The sequence below is a fragment of the Pezoporus flaviventris genome, unplaced genomic scaffold (genome assembly GCF_033815535.1).
Source record: "Pezoporus flaviventris isolate CSIRO_AGI_PZ_B2104156 unplaced genomic scaffold, CSIRO_AGI_Pfla_v1 ptg000031l, whole genome shotgun sequence".
NCBI classification, from domain to species: Eukaryota; Metazoa; Chordata; class Aves; order Psittaciformes; family Psittacidae; genus Pezoporus; species Pezoporus flaviventris.
In genome coordinates, this window is record NW_026892579.1 from 53,838,321 (window position 1) to 53,864,281 (window position 25,961).

The window sequence follows — 25,961 nt, forward strand, 5'->3', positions numbered from 1 at the left end:
AACACGTGGAACTTTACAAATATTTAATCTCTAAAAACTCTTCTTTCCTCCATTTTAAAAATTTTGCAATTCCTCTAATAAAAATTTCTTTATAAAGACAAACAACCAAAACAAATATGATTTCAACTGACGTTGTTTCGAAAACATTAAATGGAATCCCACTGGGAAATTAAATGGAAATGTCATGTCTAATAAAGGGAGAGAATGATTCATAGACAGAATCTAACATTTTAAAGTATGTTACCTACGTAATTAGAGGAGCCTGATTTTCCAAAGGACCAGTCTCTTACACCTTCCAATAGAATCAAAGCCTAAATACAAGCTTTGAAAGCCAGTTTCAACATATGTGCTTGAAATATTTGGCCACTCTTGCAGAACTTAAGTCTGGAAAGCCCTGAAAGCAGTCCTGCTACCTAAGGTACAGAACTCATTGGCTTCCAACTGCTTCACAACTGTCTTTTCAGAATAACTGCTATCATCATTGGCAAAATTACAGCTTGATTTCAAAATACCTGAAGTATACAAAATATCTGTAATCATCCTTACAACAACTAAACATAACGTGTCCATTTAAAAATCTGCAACTTGGGAATCTGCAACAGTTGACAACAAAAAATCTCTGGATAAAGAATTATGGGAAAGGTGACACCTCCTAGGCTGTGCAGAGGAGAAGCAGCTTTTAATTTCACTTACTGTCAAAAAGATGCAGTCCAAGTTTAGTGCAAAACCAGAGAGAATGAAGTAAGAAGCTGTGTGTAGATAGCAAAAGTTCAAGTCCTGCTATTACATTCAAGTCCCAGTATGAATTGTGACATGCAAGTTTAGACTCAACCAAAACGGGAGATAACAATACAGAAAATGATTTCCAGGCCTCCTCGATTTCATATAAAGAAAATTTTATCTGAAACTGCTAAGCAGTATCCCTGGGTTACCAATAAAACTATACATGAGATATTGTGGGGAGCCTACTCATCAATATTAAAATCATTGTACCATTACACTGCATTACTGGACTTTCCCAGACAAGGATATTACTCTAAGTGTTTCTCAGCTATGGCACCCAAACTAGTAATTGCAGGCTGTCAGAGGCAATCTGCAGGTGATCCATAAAAACCCAGTATTTTCAGGTTTATCATTAGCTTTGCAACTTTGACAGCAAGTTTGTAGTCCTCGTCTGAGCACTCATGGGAGTGAGGAAAAAACACCTTTTACATCATTTAACTGCTCAAAATGGAGCCAGGCTCTAAAGTGTTTCAAATACAGCACAGTGCTCTTTCTTGGTGGACCCTGTGCTGCATGAGAAGGTGGCAACACCTTCTTCAACTAAGTTCAGTTTCTCAGTTTCCTCTTCAGTGAACTGTAAGATCTGTGTGAGTCCTTTTTGGGGTGTAGCAAACTTGGACTGCTAATAAAACAGATGAGTCCATGTGTGACAATGATTATTTGGCATCCCATTCTCCGGGGTGCTCAGCACCTGACAGCAGTAATGGGAGCCACAGATTTATTTGCAATGTGTTAAGAACAGAATGTTTGTAGGCATAAATTCTCAGTAAAAAGGAAGGCAAGAGAAATATTAACTCAGACGCTGAGGGTACTAAATGAAGGTCTACTGACTTTAGTTACAGGGCAAGGGAGAATGGTAGTGTGATAATAAACAAACATTATCACCTTCTTTATTATGACCATTAAAAAAGAGGCAAGTAAAATTAGAAAAGTGAGGAGGTTAAATAAAGCAGAAGCTTAATAAAAACTCTTAGCAGTACTCAGATGCAGTTTTGCATGGGACAAATTTCCTTTTACTGTTTAAACAACGAAAGAGTAAATCAAAGTAATTTTAAATGTTTAGGCATAAATCCTAAGCTATTCTATGACAAATCCATGACCACATCTTGTATTTCATACTGTTGGTACCATCAGCACTGGTCTTGTTCCTGATGCTGCACCATTAGGCACCGAGACTGTAGACCCATATGAGAATGATGTAAATGTGTCTGAAAAGGAAAAGAGGGAAGTAGAACAGCAGCAGTGAGCTTTGGAGTGAAGCTCACAGCTTCCCAGTGTCAGCAAGGAGCTTTTCATGCTGCTGATGTCTCAGAGGACCCTAGGGAGAAGGACAAGAGCTTTGAGACGCATGTCATTGTTCGGGAGCATGACATGAGCTGAAGGTTAAGAACAAAAGAAGAAGTCTCCAATTGAGGCACAGTCCTGTGACAGAAAAAGGCAGGAAAAAAAAATCAAGCACTTTAGCAGAAAACACAAGTGAAAGAAATTGTGTTGGTCCTCTTCAAGGTAGTAGAAGGAGTTCGCTATTTTAGACAAATCCAGGTCTTGCTTTTCAGTTCAGTTGTTAGGATCAGAGGAAGTGCACTCAAATTTTTCCATCTAATATTTTCACACTAGTGCCTCATAAGACTTCTGGTCTCATCCTGAAAGAACTGCAAATACCACATTTTATTTTCACATGTCCTTCTGAAAGGCAAGTTAAGCATTCAGCATGCCCATCACTCACATATGTAACAGCGCTACACAAAAGACTGCTGGAAGCCCAAAGGTACGTTTTAAAACAAATAACTGCATTACCTAACAAAATCCATCAAGTTTTTATACATAAAAGAGAAGTGACTTGTAAAGAAAAAACAGTGATTTTGAGGCAATATAAGAAACTCCAACTCCCAGCACAGGCAATGAAAAGGAAATGCATTACTAGAAGGTAGGCAGACAAGGACTATCCACATTTGCTTGTCTCTTTTTTATCTATTGCAAATGAAATTATAATGATTTACAATAAAACAATTACAGAGCCTTTGATCTTAATGTTACTCGGAAATCCAAATGTAAGTGTACAAAGTAAGTCAAAGACCAGAATAACTGGAAAATCTACCAACAAAAAAAAAAAAAAATAATATTTAAACAAGAGCTATTATACTTGATTATGATGAAAAAGATAATGTTTTAATTATCTCTGGGAAGCATATGAGCATAAACTTTAACTTTCACTACAAACACCTCCCCACATATATACATTTGTACAGATACGTGCACCACACCCCTCTCATCTTTAAGTAAAATCTCCTATACGAAAGAGAATTTAATAGCACACATAGTAAGTTACAGATAAAAAAAAAAGCGTATAAGGATTTTTGCAGTTATCCAAAAGAAAACGAAAATAAATACTGTTCATATGAAGAAAACTCCAAATATATTAAAAAATCAAGCAAGTAAAGGGTGATTATGATCTAACATGCAGCAGTAATATCATAGGATTACCGACCCTTCAGACGTTGTCCAAAATTAAATCATTTTAATTGGCTCTATTCCCTCAGACCACAGTCATACAGGACAAAGATAAAACACCCTCCTTTCCCTGTGAGCGTAAGAGGATGTGTATTTACTACACAAGCATGCAGGGCAAGGGAAATAGATGCCTCAGTAGTAAAAGAACTTTTCCTAACCAACAGCTTTCTGTTCCTAATAGCAAAAGCAATGTGACCACAAACAACACATATGTGGGCACTTCTTGGAAGATGTCATCTACAAACATTTCTTCTTATCCCTGCTTTATTTGTCTTCCTTCCTACCATTCTTTGATTTTTTTCACTATATGATTACGTTAAAAATATTTTTTCATTTTAAAACTACCTTTGGCTCTTGAATACCCAGAAGATTTGTTTCAATGAGCTCCTTATAAAGGAATCCACAAAGCAAATATAAGCCTGGCCACTCCAGGGCATGGTACCCTGCCCTTTCATTATAAGACATGGTCAGCTGTAATGTTTTCCGGTAATATCATGCATAATTCCTGCCAGTGGGATTGCACCTGACCCCAAAGGATGAAACAGCTGAGGTAAAATATCACATGCAAAATTTAGCACTTCTGACATATGACCCAAAAGCAAGTAAAATATGCAGTCAGGAACACCGAGATTGCCTGTGATAGTAATGAGTATGCTGGCCATGCACAGAACATGCAAGTTTCCTATACAAAAAGGACAACACAGAGCAGAAGAAACTTTCCCTTTTTAGAACAAAAATTAGGGCAAGAAAATAGGCTGCAAGTTCACAAGGGAAAGACTGGACAGAGCATCATAAGCTTCCTTGCACCACAAACCCGTAAAATCCAGAGGTGCCATTCCCTGGCACAGCTAAGTATTGAAAGACTTAACACATCTCTCCTTTCTGCTACAGATTTCTTTCAAAATACTGTAAGAAGATTAAAAAAAATAAAGAAACCAATTAAGTATCAAATCAGACTTTCCATGGATCACCTTCACAACTGGGTGAACCTCACGGCATGGAGCTACTCCAGCCTCACCTCCATCACACTACAGGACTTGACAACCTCTACTGGTTACTACTACTCATACGTACTGTTAGTAGACCCTGATGTACCCCAACTTTGTTGGCCTTCCTGATCAAAGGGATCAGTTTTGGAATTAGAACAAACTGGAAGTGAATCCAACTGATGGAATGTAGTTTTAGAAATGTTATGATGTTTTGTTAAAGCATCATCCTTCCATTTGGGTCAGGTTGTCTCTTTTTTTTTTTTTTTTTTTTTTTCATGTACTGTATCAATAATTATAAAAACAGGTTAGGAGGTCCCGGAGAGAAAACGTAGTCCATCAGTCTGTCTCAAGATTGGACTACTACTCCAAAGACCCAGAGATCACTTATTCCAGTACTGTTCTATATGTTTCTGCACAACTCGTTCCGTAATATCTACACTGAATCTCTTTTGACACAGTTTAAGTCCACTATGCCTTATTTGAGCCACCACAGGCATGAAGAACAGATTACGACCTTCTGATTTACAGCAGCCTTCTACATAACTTTAGTGCTATCACATTTTCCTTCCATTTTCCCTTCCTTAGGCTAAATTACTCAAATTTGCTCTTCTCACTGATTTAAGATGAAAAAGTTAGATGTAGATTAGATGTAAAGAACAAATTCTTCAATATGAGGTTAGTGAGATACTGGAATGGGTTGCCCAAAGAAGTTATGGATGCCCTCTCCTTAGAAGTGCTCAAGGCCAGGTTGGATGGAGCTTTGATCAACTTGGACTACTGGAAGGTGTTCCTGCCCATGGCAGGGGGACCTCTGATCACTGTCTTTGCTGTCCTCTGGGCTGTTTCCAGTTGGACCATATTTTTCTTGAAATACAGTGAGAAAATCTTAAAATTTGCATTATTCCATATAATTTCTTACTGCTAGAATGAAGGGCAAATTACAGAGAGAAGGTGCCACATTCACTCATACGGTCTTCTAAAATGTCTCATGTGGGACAGCGCACCCTGGTAGCATCACCCAGAGGATACACAGAAACACACAGAGACACTAAGAGCTAGATGCAATTATGTGCCTACAAAGGATTCTGCGTACTGCTAGTAATTTTTAAAGAACATTGACCTGCTCCAGATTCAGAAAGCTAAAGGAAGCCTTTGATTTACAAACTCACTGCTTATGAGCACCTCAGTCATAAATCAGCACTTCTAGAAGAAAATTAATTAGAATATACTGGTTTTACTAGAAACTATTCCACCTGAGGCTCCAATAGCATCGTATCATAGGATGAACAAATTTGCCTTGAAGTGCTTACCTCTGTTTGCCAACAATGAGGGGAAACGCCATAATGTGTTCTACATACGTATACTGAAGATACTGACTGGCCCAATTCTCTCATGAGTCTAAAGAGATCATTTCACATTAAAATCTCACTGAAGAACAGCCAAGACCACAAGTAAATGGATTCCAGCAGCTGTTAACTGTGTGTCTGTAAAAATATCCTTGCTTTTCATCAAAACGCATTGGTCAGACAAAGTGCAACACTTTCAAAATCGCTGTTTAAAAGGTTATAAAGATCGAAAAGAACTGGCAAGATAGTTGGGCATTTACATTAGCATAAAGCCATCAAATATTCATTACAGCAGAGCACTCATTATGTCAGCATCTGAGTTAAATAACAAGAATAATGTTTCCCAACTATAAACTTATGTACCACAACAGCCTCCTGCGACACAGCAGTTTTAAAGAACAGACAGCGAGACAGCATTGCAGGGAACCACATCACTCTCTCTGCTAAAATCAGTTCATTCACTGCAAATATATCGGCTTTTAGTATTTCCCTTTCAGATTAATTTACACAAAAAAAAAGTGCTAGAAAAAAGGAATTATATTGTTCAGCATGAATCCATATGAAAGGGAAAACATCACACTGGGACAATGCATCTTAATACAATATGTATCTTAAATGCAAAATTACATCAGTACTGTGAGTTTACAAGCTTAATGATAGTGGGAAAACAACCAAATCCAAGAAATATAACATCACATAAGCTCATTTATAAAATCTTACTTCACTGGGTGCACAAAAACAGAAAACAAGAGCTGTAAGTGTAACAGCAGTGGGACACAATAGAAAGACATATATACCTCATTTCATGTCTTTTGGGGACCACAAAATTCTTATCTATAGATTATGAAGTGGAGTTCTTAGTTTGCTACCAAGTGCCCATGTTTTAATTGCTTGGAGAGTGCCAAAAATCTGTATGTAAGCATTAGGTCAGTATACGAGATTACTCTTACAACATTCTTGCTCACTGGATAAAGCTATAGACAAATAAAAATGCTGCCTTCTTTATAAGAGCAGATATAAGCCAGTGTTGGTTTTAAGGGCAAACAGCGCTGATTTTCTTTCAGTACAGCACATGTCTGTACTGCCAATGATCACTCCTTTCTTGTTCTGAAGCATCACAACCATCCAGCTGCTGAAGAAATATATGTCCTCAAAAGACAGATCCTCTATCATCACTGGCTCCCTTCAGGAATCTCAGAGGGCTGTAGCCAAGAAGTTTGGCTTTCCTATACCTTTTATAACCAAGGTTTAAGTGTCTCTTTTCAATCTCGGAACCACAGACAACACAATACAGGGCAGATTTGTGCAGGATGGTGTAATTATCTATGTATGAAGACTATATGCAAGCAAATAATAACAACATCCAATTCTGCCTCCCAAACTGCAGATACCTGACATTATCTAGAACACCAATGCAGAGTGAAAGGCAACCCATGCATGTGAAAGCAGCAAGCCTTAAAATAACAGTTACTAGTAAAGAAGAAGTCCTCTTTCTCCTTGGAAATCCTTCCTGCCTTCTCATCTATGAAGATTAGAAAGAAGTGCTTTCCTAATCAGCAACGAATGAGCAATTCACAGTGTGTTTCCCCACTCCCTAGCATGACCTCTTTTTCCCATAACTCTGTTCAAGTGATAACCACAAGTGGTGGTGGTAATGGGTGCATCTGGTTGTCACGGCTGCATCTTATTCAAAGTGGGTTCAAGGGAGACAGATAATAACCAAAGGATAAACTGAGCAACGTGCACCACCACCCCAACCAAAATCCTGGTCACGGTCTGACTCAAGTTTAAAAAAAACCTTAACTTCTGTAGACAGCACACAAATGTGACCGAGTTTAAATTATCTCACTTCACAAACAGTGGCCAGCCGTTGAGCTCTGCTGCATGGCAGTGGGCTACACGCCAGAATCTCCCCTTGAGCAGGGACACTTCTCAAGGTTACTCCTTGAGGTTAGGGAGATTTCTTGCTGCAACAGATTCTCAGTAAGTGAGAACAGCATGCTAAACTTTGAAATCTTAGCGAAGTGATATAAAGGATTGATTGCACATATAAAATCCTTTAGACATAAACAATTGACCACGTCTGAGACTAAGTCTGGATCCAGCCACACCTGGACTCTGAGGAGTTTAGAAAGCAAGAGGTTCCTTTCAGAACCTCAAGGCTCAACAGGAGGGTCTCCTTGATGATTTTGTCTGATCCCTTCATCTTAACTCTTCATGTGAAATAGGTAGTGACAGGATACCTTAGTAACCCTGTGTCCCTTACTGAGAAAAGTCCTTTTTTCAAAAAGGGATTTGTTCAGTGTTCAATCCCTAAGAAATAGGGAAGAATGAAGACATAGCAGAATAAGTTAAAGCAACTAAAATCAGTCATCTTAGAACTTAAAATTTCAGAGATTAGAGAAGACAGGTTCGAGAGAGAAAGAAAAAAGACCTTTGAACAAGTGTTAAGATTTGTTTTAAGATCCCAAAATGTAAGACTAAGAGGACATGTTGCAAGGGATCCTGATCCTGTACTCACAAGATCTCTTGTCATTACATTATTTGCAGGGCCCTCGCCCTTTGCATTACACAATCTGACTTTGCAGATCAAATACTTAATGGAAAAAGAATCTCTACAAAATGTCTTTAGTCTTCATCAGTAAAGTGATAAAAAAGAAAGTAATTCCAAATACCTGATACCTTTTCAGATGCCTCCACCTGGCTTCAGCTGTACCTGCAGAAGACTGCAGTTTTTTATATACCCTATGTCATGCCTGCCAGTTCCATGAAGGCATCTCAAGCAGCCTAGAATGTCTAAAGCAGCACTATATACTGCTGTTAGGCACCTCAACTCCCCAGATATTCCCACAGATTGTATCCCGTTTCCCTAAACAAATGTTTTCCTATCCACTACTATCAGGAGAAGAATGAAGACTGCATCAATGTAAACCTCTGGTGAGCTGCTGGTTTTTGAAAAAGAAATTCATAGACTTTCTTCAAACTATTTAGCACAGAATATCTTCTCATACAGATTTGGGAAAACTATATGGTGTGTGAAAAAATAGAAACAAAATCAAATTAATCCATTTCAAAATACTTAGGAAAACAGAAAACATAGGAAGTGTCACCAAGTACCTTCAAGGGTATCTTTTACCTTCACAGGAAAAAATACAGAAGAGAAGGGAGTTGCATTTTTATTAGGAGGTAGCAAATACAAAAGTCACTCTCCAGTTTAAAACACTATAAAAGATTCAAGTGTCTTTGTCTTCACCATGTTTAAAACCGAAACAGACCCAGAAAGTTGACCTTCATTATACTAAGACAACAAAACAAAGCTAGCCTTGTTCTGCTCAGTCTCATCAAACTTGCTTACAAAAAAATAGACGATTTAACAAATGTAAAGAAAGGCCAATAAAGGGAATTTCGTACAAGACCTATAATTCATCTCCTTGTAATGAAAATAACACTCAAAATAGGCCCACATTTCAATCCTGGTATCTCCATGACCTAGATGAGAAAATGCACAGTGGCCAACCGATTTTTCTACCCACAGTAAGTGGCATCTTTGTGACCCTAAGAGGACAGGAAACACCCAAGACAAGGTGAAGACCACAAGAGCTTTTAACTACATTAGGGAAGGTTCCCCGTCTGCTTCAGGGAAGATACAAATATTTTAAAATTGCATAGAATCAGCCAAATATGGAAAAACTGCTATAGTGACTCAGAGAAACAGATTATACTAGGTGTAACTTGCTAATAACAAAGCTACTAGAAAAATACAAATGTCCATAACTATCAAGAGGAGGAGCTTCTATCATTTCTACAGTATTTTCCACAAGATCATCAAGAGTCAGTCACGCCCTAAACAGCATGGATTATTCCTTATCTATAAAATAAATGGGAACACAGAAGATAATACAGTTATATTAAGACGATTTAAAACTATCACAAATTAGTATTTTCATCTTCTTATCACTTGTCCTATTTTCTTAACTTTGACATTGAATATAGCAAATACTGCATTGTAGTGGAGCACAAGCTGTACAAGTAAACAATGCTATTTTTTGTTTTAAAACTCTCTTCTTTTTTACATTACCTTATTAAGTATTTAACTGATCTTCCTCAAACTTAGACAATTAAATGTCAGCTGTCTCAGTCTAAGCTCGCTGCCCTGGGTTACCTTTAAGGTCAATAAAGAGAGTGATTCACAGGACCAGCAGGACAGTCATCTAAACCACCTTCTAAAATCGTTTATTCCTCCACAATAATTACAATAGTTACTTAAATCATTTAGATGCTGTATTAACAGTTACACTGGACAAAATGCTATCAATTTTGCTCAAAATTTCTATTGCACAGATTAAGACTGTAACCTATAGACCCAGCTGGAATAAAGGAGTGGAATTCCACCAAAATCAATCCCACTATGCCAATTTGTGGTATTGGAAGTATAACCAGGACATGTACACATAATACTGGATAAACGATTTTAAGTAAAATGAAGAAGTCTACATCTGTTTTCATGAACAAGTGGAAAAGTAATTTATGCTAAACTATGATAAGGTATAGATGATAAGAGGGAAACACTACTGTATTAACATTTATATTATTATCCTACAGCCATATTTAGGAGAAATGCATAGTCACACTGAGAACTGCACATATCCTCCTTGTCCAGTAAACATACTGGTTCATAGTAAGCGCTCGCTCAAATTTTGTTCAAAACTGCGTAAAAAATGGTTTACAAGTATCAATATAAAAAGCAAAAACTAAGCCTTTACGGTCTCATTTTGATCCTAATCTACTTTGATACTAGTAAGAAAAGAAGAATAAACCTTGGTTTATATATTATTAGTACATACAAGTGAGATCAGATATAGGCCTACTACAGTACCAGACACAATGCTCCTACATGAAATAATATTATGCCTCTGTACTTCAATTAGAAAAATCAAGTTAAACCCTAATGTCTAATCCTCACCTCCACATCACAGTATGACACTTTAATAAACTGCACAATCCAATCCAAAATATATATATAGATTCATCAAGAATTAAACACGAATTGTTTGTTTATGAAGTTACTAAACTTATCCAATAAAGACCATAAATGAACGATGATAATGAATAATCTGATTAAAGTATCCAGAAAACTCCAGATTATTATACAGTTTGTAAAAAAATATATAAATATCATAAACCATGTCAAATTACACTCACAAATTACATTAGCATGCAATTCAATCAACATTCTGGAACCAACCATTTAAACCCTGCAATCCCAATTTTGATTTTAACTTGCCAACTTGGGGTATTTTCCACAAATAAGCACTTAGGTGGACTTGTAAAAGTGAAGGGTTTAGCAGAAAGAAAAAATACTTTGTTTATTATGTAGGCCAAAAGAAATCTGCAGTGGCAGATATCTCATTTAGGAAACCAACATGTACTGCCTAGAAATGCCAAAGATAAATAATATTTTCAAAATTGTAGTAGCTGCTTTCAAAATACCTTCAGTGTGAATATATGTCCAAATATTTGTAATATTTCTATTTGTAAAATGCACTGCAAGGACCCACATGTTGAACATGTTTAAAACCTGAGAAATCATTTATGAAGTTACCTAGAGTACTCTGGAGAGAAAAATGGTTATTTTAATATTCAGAGATTATTTTCACTTAGAGACACCACGATAAATGTTTTCTATTGTTTTCTGACTCTTAATAAGGATACCCATTAAAAATTTGTTTTGAAATGTTGTGATTAAATAAAATAGCACACGCTTTGAGACTATTTCCAAGAAATAAAGGAAATTAATTTCATAATATGCACACAGAGAGACAAACTTACTACACAGCTGTGATTGCAAACTTATCCCCATCACATCTCCCTGTTTTCCCGATCACATCACATGTTAATATCTGTGCAGGAATGAACAACATACTAGCTAACCACACAGAAAGCAAAACTGAACTCCTCCGAACACTTCCTTTCCACCGAGTACCAATTTGCAATCTATTGCGGAATCACTATTTGAGAATGTAGCTGTTGAATATATTTTCTAATGATTTTGAAAGATAGGGTTGCTGTTTTTATAATAACATGATGGAGGCATTTTCTTCAAAAATCACTAACAAACCATATTAAAAGGTTTCAGTGCCTCGAATGGTAATCACAACAGCATCTTACCCACTATTTAACTCCAGTATCTATCAAAAGGTTCACTAATGCAGTAAAAATATGACATATCTTGCTATGAAACCAATTTAATGTAATATTAAGTAACCCAAGTTCTTTTCCATAATCAAAAAGAACAGTTATTTCTAGTAGTCTAGTAATCAAAATGCCATGATGTACAGTTAAAATACAAACACATTCCTGTCAAAATGCTTTTCATTACTTCCTTATTTTTTTCCCCTTTCTTTCAGCATATAAGAATTAGGGAAATGTACTTCTGCAGCATGTCAGAAATTGCACATCTTAAAGGCTGAACAATCTATTCCTTAAGGATAGTATAATACTTACTATAAGTGAAGACGATCCATAAAAATCTATGCATTACAGTTACTCTCTGATATAATGATGCTGACTGTCACATCAGAAGTATAATCCAACCACATCCAGGCCTAATAGGTAGCATGCTAGTATTTGTACCTATGAAATCAGGAATAAGGTATCTGTCTCACTGAAAATCCAGGCACCCTTGGAGAAAACAAACAGTGGATTTTTAGGTCCTTAATTTTATTGAAATCATAAGACATCCACGCCTCAGTCGTCACATATTTTGGTTTAATCCACGTATGAGAAAAGAGCAGATTTTTTCACAATTTACAGCAAACAGGTACTGTAACTATAAATTGAAGTTTCTGTATCCAGTGTCATCAGTTCAAATCCAGCTCTGTCATCTTCAAACATTCCTCACTTGGCAGAAGTCAATATTTTTCTATCTCTTATTTCCTCTAAATGTAGAAAATTCATCAATTTCACACCCTCTCTAGTAAGATGCACTGGAAGAAATATTTTAGAGCAGCAGCAAAGCAACCATGCTCTCCTTTCTTTTTGTGCCCTTCAGGCGTAGTCTGGGTGTCTTCGGCTTGCCCTGCTGGTCTTCAGTGTTGTCACTAATAGCTGGGAGATGGAGCAAGGACAGTGTGAAGCAGCACAAATAAATATTGTTGCTTTAAGAACATACTTACTTTTGTATTAAGATGCCACAACTTTCTACTCTCACTTCATTGCTGGCTCAGACGAGATCTTTAAGGAGGTTCCATTAAAAGTTCACATCTGTAGCATATATAAGAGAAATGCTGAAATTCCCATTCTGAACATATTCCGAAAGAGGTCAGATTTGGTTTTCAAGCATGTTCATGTCGATGAAAACTTTTTTTTTCATGCAAAAAATGAAAATTATCCCTTTTATTTAGGCATTCCCCCTGTAATCTTCCAAGTTACTCGGCTCTCTTACAGTTTACTCAGCATATAAAAAAAAAAAAAATTATAAAAATCAAATCTCGTATTTCCCATATGTATAAACTGACATTGTGGAGGCTTCATTAAAGAAGTCTTTTTATTTCTCTTACCACTGGCAACTGAACGTCATTTAATGTACCACCACTTTCAAACAGCCCAAGAGACTTAAAAAGCTATCTAAGTTTGAAAACCAAAAAGTTCTGAGTTTTTCTGTACCCCAGGATGGTGTTCTTTCCTGAAGCTCAAGCCGAGAAAGCAGACAAAAGAAGCTGATTTGACTGAGCCGTGCCAAGTCTTGCCTTTTTTTCTTTCCTCCGCTCTCTCGCTCGCTCGCTCTCTCACTCTCTCGCTCCCAGCATGGCAACCTTCCCGAGCAGTCTTGGCGGAGCTCCAGCCTGTGCCAGTCTGTCTGAGTTCTTGTTTTCCAAAAGATGCTCTTTGCGAATCAATTAATATATTTAAAAACAGGAAACTGTGGGTCAGTAACCAAATCTTGGCACCAACAACCGCTTCTTCTGCCAAATCGGCTTATAGATTTCATGGTTTCCTACCTTTTACAATGGATATAACATTTTTGCTCACTGATCGTGGAGCACTGGAAGCCATTCACTGTTCACAGTGATAAGAAATCTGTTCTCTAAAAATGTCCGCATGCGACACATGAACAACCTGCAGTAAATCAAGACTCTTTTGAAGGCGGGCGTATGTGTAATTTTAATAAGCACCAAATACTCCTTAAAATAATATGTTTTATTCTCTCCTCATGAGAATCATGGGAAGATGCCAGGAGCGGGAGACGTCTAGATCTGAATTAAGATCACATTCAAAAGTAATGCACATTTTAACTTTCTAAACTCCAGCTTGAAAACTACTACTTCCTATCGATTCTAGCATTACTAAAAATCAACTGAAAATTCAGAATAAATCTGATTGCAGCTAATACACAAAAAATCCTTAGCAATCTCCACACACCCGTAGATGCCAGTGATGTCATCTGCTAATTCAAAAGCACAAGTTCTGGTTGTGGCTTTCATAGGAGTAATGGCTCAGCATTAACAGCTAACTTGGTGGAAAAATTTTGGGTATATTTTAAGACTTTAAGGATAGAAAATTACATTTGGAACTTTATTCAAGATATTCCAAATGACGAGAATTCACGGGAGAATTACAGGAATAAACTTTCTTTAATCTTCAAGCTATTTGCCAAGGCAAAATGCCAACTTTTTAAAACATATGCATTACATTAATGACCAAAATTGATTATCCAGAAAAAAAACACCAAAACTTCCCTATATGTCTATGGATACTACCATTTTCTTGATGAGAGACACCATATAGAGTCCCAGATATTTCAGGGATAAGTTGTTATTTGGGACTTACTGATTAGATCTTCCCTATGGTTTGATTCAGGGATATAGTTTACGAGGCTAAAAACAGGGGAAAAATATTCTTCCTCAGTCTAACACAGGAGCATGCTTTGTTTCTCAGGCTCGGAAAGCCCTGGAGTTTTAAAACTGTTTCTTTAAAATTCACATTTCTCAAAGGTCTTTGGAGAGCAGAATAAAGTCCAATGAGAGGGCTAGGTGAGAATGTCTGCCAGTTGTAAACCATTTAATTTATATCTGTCTTGTCCATCAGGTGCATGTCTGTGATACACCAAGTATGGCAATGCAGTTGGTAAATCATAGAATCATGGAATGGTTTGGGTTGGAAGGGACCTTAAAAGTCATCTAGCTCCAAGCTGTTAGCACACGCAAGGACACCTTCCATTAGATCAGCCTACTCAAAGCCCCGTCCAACCTGGCTTGGAACACTGCCAGGATGGGGCAGCCACAGCTTCTCAGGGCACCCTGTGCCAGGGCCTCAGCACCCTCACAGGAAAGAACTTCTTCCTAAGGTCTCATCTCAATCTCCACTCTGCTAGTTTACAGTCATTCCCCCTTGTCCTGTCCCTACAGACCCTTGTAAAAAGCTTCCCTCCAGCTTGTCGGCCCCCTTAAAGTACAGAAGGCTGCTCTATGATCTCCCTAAAGCCTTCTCCAAGCTCAACAATAAATTTATCAAGAAATTCTGTTTCACTTGCTCTTCCCACCCATTTCTTTGGCCTATAAAGCAAGTTTTCTAGGCTTCACTCCAGGTCTACACCTCCATGGAACATAATGGGCGCTTACACACACAGAGCACCCTGAGATACACTATATAGAATCACAGAATAGTTAGAGTTGGAAAGGACCTTAAGATCATCTAGTTCCAACCCCCCTGCCATAGGCACGGACACCTCACACTAAACCATGCCACCCAAGGCTCTGTCCAACCTGGCCTTGAACACCTCCAGGGATGGAGCATTTACAACTTCCTTGGGCAATCCATTCCAGTGCCTCATCACCCTTACAGTAAAGAAATTCTTCCTTATATCCAATCTAAATTTCCCCTGTTTAAGTTTTAACCCATTACCCCTTGCCCTATCACTACAGTCCCTAATGAAGAGTCCCTCCCCAGCATCCTTATAAGCCCCCATTATATCTCCAATATCTCCATTTCAGATCTGAAACCAGCACGCTACACCTATTCAATCAAGAAAAAATTGCCAGCAGCCTTCAAATACTGAAAATGTGGTACTTAATAGGAGAATAGTAATTGTTCTAAGTAAGTACCATGAGCAGAACAAGAACTCAAACAAGTTAAACCAAAACAATAAAGATCTAGCTTAAGCCTTAAGCAAAAACTTTATGAAGGTAACAACTGCTGCATTCTGTGAGAGATTGTAATCTTAACTATTGGGGACTTTTTTAAAAAATAGGTTAATTAACTGACCTTCAGCCAGGTGGATAAATTAGACATTCTCCCAAGGCTTCCTTTGTCTTGTTTCCAGCGACTGTAAAGTCCTATCCATGTTTTCCCCAGTAGCCTCCCAGCTCCAGAAGAAACATCATTAACTTTAAAATCACATTTTTGCCTCAAAATATTGCACATCATATCATTTCAATTAGCACCTAGCATCATTATGACAGGACAACTTGGAAAAAAATACACCATGTGTAATTTTTCTATTTCTTTCCTTTGTGCACTTGACAGAAAACTCTTAATGTGTCAGTTTGCCTTTACAGAAAGACCATCAGGCATCGACATGGGAACAAAAAGATTTCATAGAAATTACTGTCAGGGAATTACCTCTGGAAGGCTACCCTACTTCAGCTGTCACTATTAGAAACTCATCTTTTAATTAGTTTTCCTTCAAAAACTGTATGTACTAACAACAGAGTATTTCAGCTATATTAAAATACGTATATGTAATTCCAACAGAAATAAACAATTTTAACTATTTCTACATTACTCTAACCGAAAGTATGGCAGAATATACAAATACTTTCCCTAGTAGCCAAATGCTTTCCTGAAGAGCCTTGCTAATAATATGAAGAGCCTTATTTTATCTCTCAATATCCCCTGCTCCAAATACAGTGGATCTCATTGCAGAAAATACTACATCCTTCCTGTCTTAAATCATGTTTTTCAAATATGTAGTTTGCTGTAGCTCTCTTAATTCCCTCTCTCTTCTCTTACATACTCTGTAATTACAGTTCTGCCCCACTCCACTGAAATGCTTACACTGCCCTCAGTGACACTTCCCAAGATGCATCTCCCTCCAGTTTGAGCTGCCAGAATGCAACCAATATCTCCTTCACCACATAAATAAATTTCCAGCCCAGATTAATCTAGCACCCCACTTAATCCACTAGCCTCCAAATAGGAAGAAAATACAAAATTTTCTTCACACCTTGTATTTCAGATTTTTTTATGTTCTCTGTCTGGTTTTCACCTTCCCCACTAGCTTCTTCAATTTGTTTTTCTCCATGTTTTCATCTGGGTCTCCCACTGTTCTGATGTCAGTCATTTCCTCTTTTCTTCTTGCATTAAGACATCTTGCTCTCCAAGTATTCTTCTGTTTCTAGTCCACATCTAACCATCTTTGTTGTTGACAGGTTTACCATTACAGAACAACATGTAGGTCTGTCATTCAACTCTATCTACAACCCCATGCTCACAGAAAAATCTACAAATTTATTCTTTTGGAATATCTACATATCACTGTGATCTTTCTGCTATGAATTAGGGAAAAAAATAATATTTATCTGTGCATTGGTCATCCCTCAGTTCCGATTCTTTTTCCAACTTTTAAATATTTCACCTTAATGCCCCTACAATTTGTGCATACAAAATTCTCCCTGCAATAGCCTCCTGATGCCTTCTTATTCTGCCATTTCTCAAAATCCCTTTATTCATATATTTCTCCATCTAACTCAAATAAACCTATGTCTTGCAAAAGTAGTATACAGGGATACCTGTCCTAGTATACCTTCCAAATGAGCATGACTTCTACCTTACAAGTGGAAAACATAGGAATAGAAGAAGCTATTCATTCCCTTAAGTTATTATATTTGGAACCTAACACAGAAGTCACTGAGAAGATTGGCTCTCCTTCCATATAATCAAAGCTTATTTTCTTCACTTGCAGGGAAGGCAAATCTATCAGGCAAGTTTCATGAGAAGAATTATCATGAGAGAATGATGAACAAACTGCAAAAACACTTTCAGGTCTGCCCTGTCCATTGCAGGGGGGGGAACCAGATGGTAGTTAAGGTCGTTTTCAACCTAAATCATTCTATGATCTCATGGTTTTCTCATGAAAAACAGTAAATGCATGTCTGAATACAGATAATATAAGCTACAAATATTAACAAGTATTTGTACACATTGAGAGACCTTTACCCATTTGAAAACTCATCAAGACACTTTAAACCCAAGTAGTCACTTTTAAAACTTTAATGTTAGGTATACCTCTCATTTCCCTTTTCATCTTCCTTGACAGAACATTTGTTACGGATCAGTGAAAGCTGTGTAACACTTCATCCTGACCACCTGATAGAAGAATATTGCTCAAAAGCAGCATGTGCATGATATTCCCCAAAACATTATACTTTTAAGAATAAAAACATTCTTGAAGTGGCATGTTTGTCATGTCAGGGATAACTCTATTAACCTTTCTGCTACTGCACTCCTGTTATCATTTCATGGCATTCCCATTAGAAAAAAAAGTGAAGCCAATTCCTCCAGAGGTGTTTCAGGAGGCTAATTTTCGAGCCAGATACTTTGTTGATATATTATTAAAGTACATTATGTGACAGAAAAAAGGCTACTATTACCTGGACTGTTCTTATGGAGAATCTGATGATGAAAATCAATTGCCTAATGACCCTCCACTTTTCCAATTTTCATTTCTTATTAAATAGTCAAACACTGGTGAAGCTCTAAGAACCCATAAGTGAGTGAATGTAGCTATGACATAGAGACCAGTATAAAAGGAGAATGAATACTGAGAGAAATAAGGGGGGAAGGAGAGGGGAGGAATATTGCAGCCACACAGAAGCAGCAAAAAGAAGGCAGCAACAGCTGTAAGTGCTGATTCCAGGATTCAACCACAAAAATGGAAAAAACATATGAGAAAACAAGAATAAAGGCCTATAAATGTATGAACATTCTGGACCTGAATGAAAGACTAGATCTGCAAGAACAACATCCAGCTCTGGGGTGCCCAACATAAGAAGGACAAAGAGCTACTGAAGTGAGTCAAGAGGAAGCCACAAAGATGCTCCAAGGGCTGGAGCACCTCTACTATGGAGACAGGCTGAGAGAGCTGCGCTTGTTCAGTTTGGAGAAGAGAAGGCTCCAGGGAGAACTTAGAGCAGCTTCCAGTGCCTAAAGGGGCTGACAATAAAGCTGGAGAGGGGCTTTTGACAAGGGCCTGTAGGGACAGGACAAGGGGGAATGGCTTTAACCTGGCAGAGGGGAGACTGGGATGAGATCTCAGGCAGAAGTTGTTCCCTGTGAGGGTGGTGAGGCCCTGGCACAGGTTGCCCTGAGAAGCTGTGGCTGCCCCATCTCTGGCAGTGTTCAAGGCCAGGTTGGACGGGGCTTGGAGCAACCTGGTCTGGTCGAAGGTGTCCCTGTCCGTGTGACCTCCCACATGCACCTCAGGTCCCCCAGACTTCCAGGGCTATTGGTCAGTACACCAATGAAATATCCCTATCAGGGACTGCCTACAACAGCTTGTTTTGCATAGCTGTACATGTACTCAATTAACTTTGTTCCAGGACAGACTGCCTTTTCCTTGGCGGCTGACCACTCACCACCATCATTTATCATTTTGACAACATAATGTGTGCATGACTGTGGCCTTTTCTGTGGGATGCTGCAGTAGTCAGGTGAGCTGTAGAAAAGGATTAGTACCAGGAACGGATTTTTCCAGCAGAATCCAGCTGAAAATCAAAGCAGCAAATAGCCTGGACTATGCCGCAATGCAGTGGGTTTAGGGCTGGCACACCATCACGCTATTGAGTGGAGATCTCCAGCTTTGCAAGTCCAAAAAATTGCAAGTCCAAACTCTATGGGAAGCTGTCAACAACTTCTTAAATATTCCACTGTGGGAATATACTTCAACTACTCATCATCTGCTGTATTACACCCCAATTTGAAATTGCAAAATATATGGGTCAATCTTCACTAAACGTATTCTTCTTCATTTTTTTGAGGACCAGCTGGTTTTCTGAGTATATCAAATAGGATTTGCATTGATGGATTAAAATGTTTTCCCATTTTCTACATCCAGTACCACCCGGAACACTTTAGATACATACATTATATATAAGTGCCGCATGGAAGTTTAAACATCATTTGTACACTTAACTGCTTATAATTTCCTTCGAGATCTCTGGAGAAAAACACATATTTAAAAAAAACAAAATGTTAGGAACCCAGCTTCACAGGCATTTCTGACTGTCATTTAGGAAAGCAATTACAATGTGGAACATGAAAAATATATGCATAGCACTTTAGGTAGAAACAGTTACTCATAATGGAATCTGCTTCCAGTTAAGTTGGATAGAGTGAAAATAGAGTTGAAGTAGACAGAAACTCTCGATATCTTCACGGATTATGAAAAAGAAGGTTCTGAAACAGTCAAATAACTAAGCAAGAGTATTGATCCAAAATATGGTCAGGCTACCCACTCATGTGTGAGGAAACATTATTTTGTACTAAACAAGGGCTTTATTGTAAAATTCAGGTACAAGGCACTTTATTTTGTGTTCAATATTCTCTTAACCAGTTAAGTTTTAACAAATTAAATATTTTAAATGGTTCTATAGAGATTAATACCTCAGAAAACCTCATCTGCATCCAGTCATCAGCCCAGAGAGTGCAATTTTTTATTCATTTTCCACATTCATTATACTTAACAATATTTTTACAACAGTAGTACCCAGGAATGTCTGCACACAGATATCCACACATCCATCAAGGATAGGTATTTTATGATCTTCTTTTCTGTCTTATTTAAAAAGCTTGTTTTAATTGTTGTAAATTAAATCAAACAGTGAGTAAGTCTTAACTGGTGTGTGAAATGCTCAACACAAGGATGACTTCTTAATGAGGACTTAGGGGGAAATTTAGTCATTTAAATGCAAGAGGGTAAGCCTGAAAGTCTGCACTTTTGCATCACCAAAGACTGGAGAGACACCTAAGGCCTGCTGATGAGTACTTTGTGACCACAGGTCCCATCCTCTGGACCTGTGTCAACAGCCCAAGCACAGCCACACCAGACTTGTACACTCTACAAAAGGATGGCTGCATCAAACCGTTGACTGGGAAGAGTTCCTGATCCATGCTAGCTCCTGAACCATGTGTAGGAATTTCAGAGAAACGCATTGGTTGACCAGAGCAAAGGCAGACCCAGGATCTGTCTTAACAGTTTAACAGGGATGATCTGAGTTATAGAGCTATATCTGCAGAACTGGGGCCCTGATACAGTTCAATGTACTGGCACAGAAACAGCCTGCAATGCCCATTTGGGTTTCCAGCGTTAGAGTCTGAATCCAGCTTGTCCTGAGTGGGATGGCTCCAGTAAAAGAGAACATTTCAGGTAGTTTAAAAAGCAATTTGATGACTAAGAATGACACAAGGGACCAAATTAAATGGCAAGAAATTTCAGCAACTTGGTAAGAAAAACACATAAATTTACTCAACTGTAAAATACAAGGTATAAGGTCCTACCACAAATCCCTGCACTGCTTAATGCAGTGTTTTAAATAGGAATCTTGTCCAGCTGCCAACAACATCAGAAGACACTTTTTGGAAGCATAATGCTCCACTTCTAAAGAAGTGAACATGGCAAACAGACAGTCTGTTGGACCTAGTGCTTAATTTCAAAAGTTGTAGCTGTGATCAAGAGGAATTATACCAAAACCGCTAAATTTATGACTGATGGGAGAAATGGTAAAAAACAGGAGGAGAGTCAGAATAAACTAAAATCACTCAGAAAAAAAAAAAAGGATCATTAGATAAATTCTGAAATCAGTATCTTGAGAATCAACTGTAAACATTCTCTAGATCATCTGATATTTTTCTTTCTCATGTAAAGACATACTAGCCCATTCTGCTTAAGAATTGACGCTCTACATTTGGTTTGCCTACTGATTTTTTCTCTTTCTTGTTCCCTTTCTAAATAGTAGTTTGAAAATTGTCACTCAAATGCTACTAAAATTAGGCATTATAACTTTGTGAGCAGTTTTTTATTAGTTGTCTGCGTGCAACCTCTTTAAGATGAGATTTAATTTCTGCTCCCCATCGCACATCAACCTCAGTGAGTGCAAAAGTAGATTCACATATCCCTATTTAGGGAAGAAGAAGAATCCTTAAGGAAGAACATAAACAAAAGCAAGACAACAATATAAATAGCCCCCATGGACCCTATGTATTCTAATGCTATCTGTGGTGCAGTTACTTTGCTTTTGATACTCCTAGAAAAAATCTTACTGCAGTTTGCTAAAACATATTGGGAAATCATCCACTGATTCCATGACATAGTGTTTTGTCCTTCTTTTTTAAATGTAAGCTCAACATTTGAAAGTAGCAGATGATTACAGACCACTAAAACCCAGGAAGACCCAGTAGACCAGCTGTCAATCCACTGATTTCATAAACCAGTGATCTCCCAAAGTCCTGGAGTATCCTATGATCCTAGGATCTGAGCCTGTAAATAGTAAAAAATGTCAGGAACAGGAAGGGAATGTCAGAAACAGGAAGACCTCCATAAAAGCATGAACATCACCCAGAACATGCCTCAGTGAGAGAAGACAGAACAACACCGCCATTAACAACCTATCCATGCTTTCCTTTTGAGAACAAGGGTGCAATACCAATACATTTCTCCTACGCAATGGCCAGAGATGGCCACAGTTTGTGGAAAATATCTAGCATCCCACAACGGTAGTGGAGTGTTCTCCGATTCTACAGCTGTAGTCCAGGATGTGGCATGTTTTCACTGCAAACCTTCAGGCTTTCTAAGAGCACATCCATTGTCTAATTAGAACAAGCATCCCTTGCACTACACATCTATTTTCTCATTGGGTTCCTACCAGAAGTTACCAGCCAGTATCTCAGGCACTAAACCTCCACCCACAAATATAGCATGCATCCTCAAGATGAGAGCTTTCCGTCTTATATTGAGGGACACCATAAAAATTGATTCCCACTAGAGTTATGCTTCTCAGTCATTCCTGAATTTTGGGCAGTCCTCAAAATACCTTTGGAAGCTCCTGGAAAGTTAAATTCTTTAAAAAACAAGCCCAAACTACAGTTAAAAAAAAACACAGATTACTCAACAGAAAATAAGATCCTGTCTTCAAAACTAAGACCAAAATAATCTCTTCACTCAGGTGGATGAAATACTATTAACTCCAATTCTGCATATCTGCAACAGGAATTAACTATGAGCAATACAAAAGAAACAGCAATAAACATCGCAGGTTTTTATCTTATTTGAACTAAGGACTTATTTCATAGAATCATAGAATAGTTAGGGTTGGAAAGGACCCTAAGATCATCTACTTCCAACCCCCCTGCCATGGGCATGGACACCTCCCACTAACCATGCCACCCAAGGCCAACCTGGCCTTGCACACCTCCAGGGATGGAGCATTCACAACCTCCCTGGGCAACCCATTCCAGTGCCTCACCACCCTCACAGTAAAGAACTTCTTCCTTATATCCAATCTAAACTTCCCTTGTTCAAGTTTTAACCCGTTACCCCTTGTCCTATCACTACAGTCCCTAAAGAAGAGTCCCTCCTGAGCATCCTTATAGGCCCCCTTCAGATACTGGGAGGTTGCTATGAGGTCTCCACACAGCCTTCTCTGCTCCAGGCTGAACAGCCCCAACTTTCTCAGCCTATCTTCATACAGGAGGTGCTCCAGTCCCCTGATCATCCTCATGGACCTCCTCTGGACTTTTTCCAACACTTCCATGTCCTTTTTATGCACACAATACTCCAGGTGAGGTCTCACAAGAGCAGAGTAGAGGGGCAGGAACACCTCCTTTGACCTGCTGGTCACGCTCCTTTTGATGCAGCCCAGGATACCGTTGGCTTTCTGGGCTGCAAGCGCACACTGAAGCTGGCTCATGTTCATTTTCTCATCCACCAACACCCCCAAGTCCTCCTCTGCAGCGCTGCTCTGAATCTCTTCTCTGCCCAACCTGTAGCTGTGCCTGGGATTGCTCCGACCCAGGTGTAGGACCTTGCGCTTGGCATGGTTAAACTTCATAAGGTTGGCATCAGCCCACCTCACAAGCGTGTCAAGGTCCCTCTGGATGGCATTCCTTCCCTCCAGCATTATCAACCGAACCACACAGCTTGGTGTCATCAGCAAACTTGCTGAGAGTGCACTCAATCCCACTGTCCCTGTCACCAACAAAGGTGTTGAACAAGACCAGTCCCAACACCGACCCCAGAGGGACATCACTCGTTACTGGTCTCCAGCTGGACACGGAGCCATTGACACAACTCTTTACATAGAATCACAGAATCACAGAATCATAGAATAGTTAGGGTTGGAAAGGACCTTAAGATCATCTAGTTCCAACCCCCCTGCCATGGGCAGGGACACCTCACGCTAAATCATATCACCCAAGGCCTTGTCCAACCTGGTCTTGAACACTGCATGCGGCCATCCAGCCAGTTCTTTATCCACCGAGTGGTCCATCTATTAAATTGATGTCTCTCCAATTTAGAGATAAATTTATATGTATTATTTTAATTGTACTAGAAACTGAAATGCAGTCTTTGTATATATTGTAAAAATTTGTGAGTAACAAAATAAGAGCAATATACAAATGTATCCATTCAACTGAAGTTCTACACGTAATAAATAAAATAATAGCATGTGAATAACATGATGCCTATCACACCACAAATTATAAGCCAAATAATTCAATGGTCACAAAGTAAAAGTAAGTTTAATAAAAACTACATAGAGCTGAAGTGAAGGCAATGTCTCTGCTGTAATTTGAAGGTATAAATTTGACAGGAAGACGTTTATTAAGCCACAGAAGCTTTTAAGCCAAAAAAAGCACAAAGTAAATACTACACATCAAAGAAACATGAAAGGACTAAGACACAGAGGTTAACAGCTGAAGCATTCAAATCACCTTAAATCTGCCTTATGGTAACCTCATGTAAGGTATATCCTGCACTTACCTTCATTCAAATAAACTGAAGTATGAGGAGTTTCAATATTGTACTTCCTGAGTGTTCTCAATGACCTAAAGATGCTGCTGAATCCTGGTTTTGCTGTTTTAGGCAACTGCCTGATCACTTCAGTGGGAACCAAAAGAAGACTGGGACAGGCGTGTTGATGATTTAACCAACATAAACAGTTATATAACTGAAATACAAGTCAATTGGTCACTGGATACTCTCCTTACAGCCAGTGGAAGAAAGAGACATCTGGGGTGCACTATTCACCTAGTTTGTATGTCTTTTGATGTTCACCATGTGATGAATTAAACATGCAAGTTCCTGGTTTACCTATAAAGGTGTAACTCTGTATATTGCTGAACCCCTACATATAGCAGCAATTCAAAAACACATGCAGTGCCTTTCAGTGCTCTCTCCCAGCTTTGCACCTGGGACAATATGAAGTCAGAACAAGGGTTTTTTCCCCCCATACTCTCCTGTCTGTTGTGGAAATAGAAGGAGCAATAGGCAATACAATCTCATGTCTCTACCTGTGAGATACATTCACCAAATGAGCGTTACAGAGGCAGATGCGCGATCCAGGGCACAACCTGATGTACTACCCAGTATTCCAGCAATGTCTACTTGGATATAAATAGCTGCAACAGCCCATCATTTAAAATCAACTTACTCTTCCCCAAACATAGAATCACAGGATCACAGAATCAGAGAATGATTAGGGTTGGAAAGGACCTTAAGATCATCCAGTTCCAACCCCCTGCCATGGGCAGGGACACCTCGTGTTAAATCATGTCACACAAGACTCCATCCAACCTGGCCTTGAACACTGCCAGGGATGGAGCATTCACAACTTCCCTGGGCAACCCATTCCAGTGCCTCACCACCCGCACAATAAAGAACTTCTTCCTTATATATAATATAAACTTCCCCTGCTTAAGATTACCCCTTGTCCTATCGCTACAGTCCCTAATAAAGAGTCACATGCTCTGTGCTTGTGTGGTTATGATGAAGTCAGCCACATGCCACACTGAAAAATACTTGTTCATTCAAGTTACACAGGCACAACTGAAGACATAGCTGACACCATGAATTTTAGCATCCAAGCACAAAAGTCTTTCAAGTAGTAGCATGGACACCAAGTAAAGAGAGTGAGATGTTTCTCTCAACCTTCTTATTTTCTGAGTCAAAATCACATTACCTAACTGTGTAGGATAAACGAACACAATTAGCCAAAGAAGTCAAATGTATCCCAGGACTCAAGCAAAATAATGTAAAATATGCCCTAGTGAAAAAATA

The 25,961-nt window shown here is 38.6% G+C and overlaps 1 protein-coding gene across 4 annotated transcripts in view; it reads right to left on the reverse strand.

Annotated features, from left to right (window-relative positions):
• Positions 1-25,961, reverse strand: part of MSRA (methionine sulfoxide reductase A) — a 277,959-nt gene that overhangs the window by 241,831 nt on the left and 10,167 nt on the right. The window contains exon 1 of one of the 4 annotated variants that reach the window (XM_061461160.1): positions 12,805-13,421. The exons of 2 other annotated variants lie outside the window; for them this stretch is intronic. Coding sequence is in view for 1 of the 2 variants with exons in the window: in XM_061461159.1 (XP_061317143.1) it covers positions 12,134-12,167 (34 nt within the window). In the remaining variant the exon portion in view is untranslated. Of the gene's footprint in view, positions 1-12,133; positions 12,781-12,804; positions 13,422-25,961 lie in introns of those variants that run through there. One more of the 4 variants, XM_061461159.1, reaches the window with a different exon arrangement.